This window comes from Schistosoma haematobium, chromosome ZW (assembly GCF_000699445.3).
Source record: "Schistosoma haematobium chromosome ZW, whole genome shotgun sequence".
Classification (NCBI taxonomy): Eukaryota; Metazoa; Platyhelminthes; class Trematoda; order Strigeidida; family Schistosomatidae; genus Schistosoma; species Schistosoma haematobium.
This window is the reverse complement of record NC_067195.1, coordinates 47,492,121-47,498,120: the sequence shown is the minus strand read 5'-3', so window position 1 is coordinate 47,498,120 and position 6,000 is coordinate 47,492,121. Positions and strand designations below refer to the sequence as shown.

At 30.5% G+C, this 6,000-nt stretch overlaps 1 protein-coding gene across 1 annotated transcript in view; it reads right to left on the bottom strand.

The window, feature by feature from the left end:
• Nucleotides 1–587: 587 nt before the first annotated feature.
• POLR3A (DNA-directed RNA polymerase III subunit RPC1) overlaps nucleotides 588–6,000 on the bottom strand; it is a 34,401-nt gene continuing 28,988 nt past the window's right edge. The window contains exons 19-22 of the mRNA XM_051218772.1: nucleotides 3,869–3,937; nucleotides 3,524–3,587; nucleotides 2,935–3,007; nucleotides 588–1,222 (exon numbers count right to left, since the gene is read on the bottom strand). Of these exons, the coding sequence (XP_051071653.1) occupies nucleotides 1,171–1,222; nucleotides 2,935–3,007; nucleotides 3,524–3,587; nucleotides 3,869–3,937 (258 nt within the window). The 3' untranslated portion in view covers nucleotides 588–1,170. The remainder of the gene's footprint in view (nucleotides 1,223–2,934; nucleotides 3,008–3,523; nucleotides 3,588–3,868; nucleotides 3,938–6,000) is intronic.

Here is a 6,000-nt window from a genome sequence, read left to right as displayed (position 1 = left end):
GGTTACACGCTGAGTTATAGGCAATAAAGATGAATTGATTTAGAGACCATTTTTTATAAATGAGTAACCGAGATTCAGATCTGATAAGCTAAACTAATCAAGCACACAGTAAATCTCTATACTTTTAATATTCTGATTCAACAAAGTAAACGAAATTACATTGTAACCATGCATAAAGTAGTAATCCTTATATTAAAGGCCTGTAAATTATTATGCATAATTAATAAAGTTTTGTAGAGCATGACCATAATAATTTAGATACCAACAGACGAGCGCAATGTTCACCCCACAAAGGATGTTAGAAAGTCATATTAATGCTAATCAAGGATGTTTCGCTAGTGTGTATTTTATACGTATTTATAGTAAATACTGTCTTAATTGCTTTAATCTCAATAACTTCCTTACTCGGTAAAGACCTATGACAAACTGTGTGTATATCCGACGTATTATAATTAAAATTAGGTAAACAAAACGTTGATCAGTAGAAATGTTTTTCGATGAAAAATATTTCTTAATGATATTCAATTCTAAATCCAATATTATCAATCCTATCACAATAAGTATTTACAAAAACAAGAAGAAAATCCTTTTTAGTATCCCTGTAATTTTAGGTGTTAAATTGGTTTATTTTCCAAATTATTGTTACATTCTCCCATTCTAAGCCAATATAGTAACTTGATACAACTATGTAAACAGTAAAATTTACAATCATAAATCTCTTAAATTAAACTAGTAATAAATACTTTTTAATAAAATGTGACAGTATATCAAAATACTTCAGTTTGTTAGTTACAGTGAAGAATTAATGGATAGAATTCATTTAGCTAAAATAAGCGATATAACATAACTGTTTAATTGCTTCAATAGCTATTTAATATAAATAAAACAAATGATACAATATAGATAGAAGCATAGTTTATTTTCATTTAATGATTATCTAAAACAAATGAAATTGACAATAGATGCATCTCAATGAAAATTGTAAAGAGAAAGAGAGAACTAATTTTCTTTTACACTTTATCATAGTAATAACGAAAATATAAATAGATGATTAAGAAATGTAAATTTGTACAATGAAATAAGTCAAGTCATTTTTATGTACACATACACATACACATAGAAATGTATCATGACGACGATGTTAAAAAAAAACAGTAGAATTTGTTAATTTTAAAAATTCAACAATGTTGGTTTAATGTCAAGTTGTAAATTTTTCTCCCATGTAGATAATAGTTTAAAAACAAAATCTAATTAAGGTTATAACAATCAACGATTTTTATTTTTAAAACGTATCTGGAAAATTAGTAACAGAGATAAATGACAAATTATTATGTTTTTTTTTTAGATTTTACTGATAGTTACCACAGTGACAAGACTAAGATCAGTTCATAATTTAAACTATGAAAATCCTACAAACCCTATTGTACTAATAATGATTATCTGTTCACTAGTGACTAGATTAAAGTCCTGAAGTTCTGACGAGAAGTTGTATCTAGTAGAGTTTAACCATGTTGGATGTGAAACAGTAATTCATCACAATCAATGGATGGGGGTTACGTGATATCGTAAATTGATTAAAGTTAGGCATGTATAACATTGGTTGCCGACACGGTAATCTAGAGGTTAGACGTTCACATGCGAAACCGAAAGTTATAGGTCCGACTATCGCAAGCAGAGACAGAGGGGTTTTATGCTAGGGCGAAACGGTCATCCATCACTTTCAATTTTCAATGAAGGCTTAATTAAGATTAGTTTATGGATTAAGCATTGAAAAGACGTATATATGTCTACTAGAAAATCTTCACCTAAATGTCAGAATAATTAAGATTTCTGTCCAAAGAAACGAGTATAAAGTTTTCTCTGTTGATCGATAAATAAAATGTAAGTGATCCTTTCATTTGTTCAACAAAGAAAGAAAGATTAACTAAAGGCTATACAATCAATCTGTTTATGTTCGAATATACAACGTTAACAACCATTAGAATAATACAAAAATCTGGGATATAAATATATTCATATTGTATTATGCTTAATTGTAAAATTAATGACTGTTAACATATTGATAGGAGATAGGATAGAGCTAAACACTATAAATAACTAGCTGAAAGTTGAGTTTAGACCAATGAGGCAAGTTCTACAACATTTAACACGCACAGAACTTTACCCTCTCTATCATTTTATAATTTAAAACAATAAATGTGATCCAAAAAAACACCAGTGATATGAATTACATTTTTAGCATAACCTGACACTTTTTAATTATTCATCTAATTAAATGAATGCTGGATACGCGAGTAGAATAGATGTTCTGTCTTGTAGATCCAACACAAGTATAATACAAGCTGTTCGGTAAGCAACAGATAACAGAATAGTTTAGTAATTCCAGAGCGATTGGAATATACTTTAATTTCAATATTACATGAGCCTGGAAAGTGAGATTAGACATTGACGTTATGCTTAAACTACACTGACTCATTCAAAATGTATCAAACAAGGACTACTAAGTTTAACAAACGGTTGAAACGTTGAATTTTCTAGAACTAATAATAGATACTTCCAATAACACGGTTCAACATATCAGATATGAGATGCGAATCCCTTTATTCAGTAGTCATCAACACTACACTTTTATGGTAATTTTACAGGAACCTTGTGAATGGTTTTAACCGAGTGTGAAGCGATGATAATTTAAAGTTAATAGAAAAACCGTAATTTTAACGATTTGATTACAGGTTGGAACACCGTACCACATTTATTTAGATTTGTATCATTGTATTCTCAGAAAAATTGTAGTTTAAAGTGGAGTATATGAACTTCTAGGTAGTTCTTAAGTTGCATACTGAAAAAATTATTCACTTGCTAATAAATTTTAAAAGACCTTAATATTTCAATTCAAACAAAATCCCAAATATTTTTTTAAGCAATAAAGGATATCTATCACTTAGCAGATCGAATGTTCCAGTTCCAACTCTAGTTGGATTCCCTAGAATGATGTTTTCCGTAACACCTAGACAATTTGAAAAACAAACCAAAAGTTAAATAAAATAAATAACAAATAAAATATGAAATCATAAATTGAATTAGTAAATTCGAAATAATAAAGGAGCAGTTAATGAATGGATGAATGAAATGTGACCAAAAGGTTATAATTTTTGCTACGCTAACAGACAAATCATGGATTGGAAGCCCACTCCATCCACTTCGGTTCTCTACGAAGCGTGTAGTATCATCACCCTTCATATAAGTAGTGTGGCAAAAACAGTATATAAACACGAACTTCATAAACGAGTTGTATTATATATAAAAATCAATTTACTTGCTCTGCTGAATACAAACTAATAACTTGCCAGAGACACATTTACAGGGTTAATGGGTCTTAGGTTCAACATTCCAATCAGTGTTTTAATACTAAATTAACCTCCGAAACACTCTCAACTAAATAAAGAGGATTTTCTAAACTATCAAAACATGAATGAAAGCAATTAAATCATAAAAAATAAATGTATTTAAATATAACACCCACCAGTCAATTGATCATCTTGACAATGATAGGCAGCTTCAAACAAATGATCACCAGTTCGTTCAAACTATAAATGAAAAGGAATCAATAAAAATTTCTATTGGACAATGAGGATTTCAAAAGACTAAAGTCGAGTTTAACGAGGACAATACTATCGAAAAACATCTCAAGCTAATGTGAATGAAGATTACTGGAACTGATTTCCATACTTTATTGTGCACGAAATCGAATACTACTTATTACCTTAAAGTAGATTGTAAAAACCATGGATTTTTTAGAATGACATTTAAAATAGATGAGATCATAAAATATACATCAAAGAAATGAAAAGTAAAATAACACTCTTACAGAAGCTAAACAAAGTACACTATTTTTCGCTTTCGCCATTCCAGTTCGCTGATAACCGCATACTTCACCCTAAAAACATAAAAACATAATGAATAATTAGTTCTACATCTGAAAATAAAAGCATTTGACAGTAAAGTGAATAGTATTAGGAGAATTGTTTAGAATTCTAATTCATATATATATATATATATATATATATATATATATATATATATATATATATATATTGGTTGTTTGAATCTTCTCACTAATGTTTAGGATTGTAATCGACCAATCTCATTTGGCACATCCTGTGCGGATATTGTCAGTAGGTCACAAGGTCACAGGCACTTGAGGCAGGGATGAATGGTGGCTAGCAGCGGATTCTAGGATGAGTTTCTCGCTTTATTTGAGACTCGTCACCTGGAGGTACCTTCATCCTAGAGTTGGTGTTCACTCGGTACTCAAACGCACTATCTTTCGCTTCAAATGCCATAGCCTTATTTACTTAGCTACTGAGTCTAGACAGCCACTGGCTTGTACAAAAGAGATTGATCGATTGCAGTCCAGAACATAAGATCCAAACAACCAATAAATATATATGGACTAAAAATTGCACAAGCAAGTAGTTATCTGGGCTAAGTAACTAAGTGGATAATGAGATGGCGTTTGAAGAGAATATTACTGGGTCGGAGTGCCGGAGTGAACATCAACACTTGGATGCAAATACCTCCAGGTGACGAGTCTCAAATAGGACGAAACGCGCATCCTGGATACTAATGCTAGCCACCATCCATTCATTTATAGTGTTTGAAGATAAACCATCATCATAAAAAATAACTAACTTACGGATTGTTTGTTGAATTACGATTGATCAATCCATTCATTCAACTACTTTTAAAAGTCAAGAGTTTGGACAGTGATCCAATCATCGAACATTAGACATACATATACTATTATGATGTACTTTTAAGTATATTTATTTACTCTAAATTATATCTTCTGTGTTTATGTAAATCCAGAACATCATTTGCAACATATGGACTGTAAATCCCTTGCATTCATGTAGCAAGCGATATTACTAGGTTTTTCTTTCTATTAGTAGGGACTTCTGGGTTTCATGTAGTTTTCGTGTCTTTTCAACATAGAGAAAGTGAATGATTGTCTATTGTCAAATTCGAGTGTAAAATTTGTTACCTAATGCATTTATTATCAAAGATGATGAGTTGAACCCTCTAAGAAACCTACTTATCGAAGGATTTCTTATTCTCTCAAAACAATGTTTTTTGCAGCAACGATTTGTATTTCCCAACTGGCCAGTGTTGAGGAACAAACTAAAGGATAAACTCTCACATTTCTGTATTATTCAACTCATCTGATTCTGACGAGCTAAGTATATAGGTCATTCGGTGTGTTTTATACAAGAGGATTCAAGAACATTATCCGGCCTGTTTGAAAAAGATGCAAATGTATCCATAAGAAGCTCCATAACAGAACACCTTGTGAACACAGGTTATCTGATCAAAACAGATTTAGTGCTCTAGAAAGTGGTTTTCTTAGCATTACCGAAGCATTTGTTATACACCTAGAAGAACCAGAACAATGTACCAAAAAAAGACTTATCCAACATCTGCCACCATGGTGTTAATCTCTCGTTTTTTCAAAGCCATCATCTTTCATCCTACCTACTTCCCAAGCAACATTTTAGTCTCAATCGATTAGCTTTGGTATTTATGTTTTTTTAAGTTTATTCCAACTTTAACATTTTATTTTTTCTCGTCTACGCAACCCCTTTTAACAAATTTCTGATCTTTATTTGTTTTCTTGATGGATACTTAAACCCTATTTTGAGTTTGTTAATGAGAATAACATTTTTTCCTTTTATTTATTTTACCCTTATGTTATCATGTCTAAGAAATTATTATTATCACCACCAATATTGTTATTACCTGTTTATTAATAGGAATATTATTGGATTATTATTTTGAAAAAGGAAGTACATATTTGAGATTATACAGAATTGAGAATGAATTCGCCAAAAATAGAACTCTACAATGAACCGATCTTTCGCATTTTTACGTCACAATAGGTATATTTCATTTACTTTGAAAATTGCAAAGAGATATAAAAGACATTTCACAACATAATTAAAC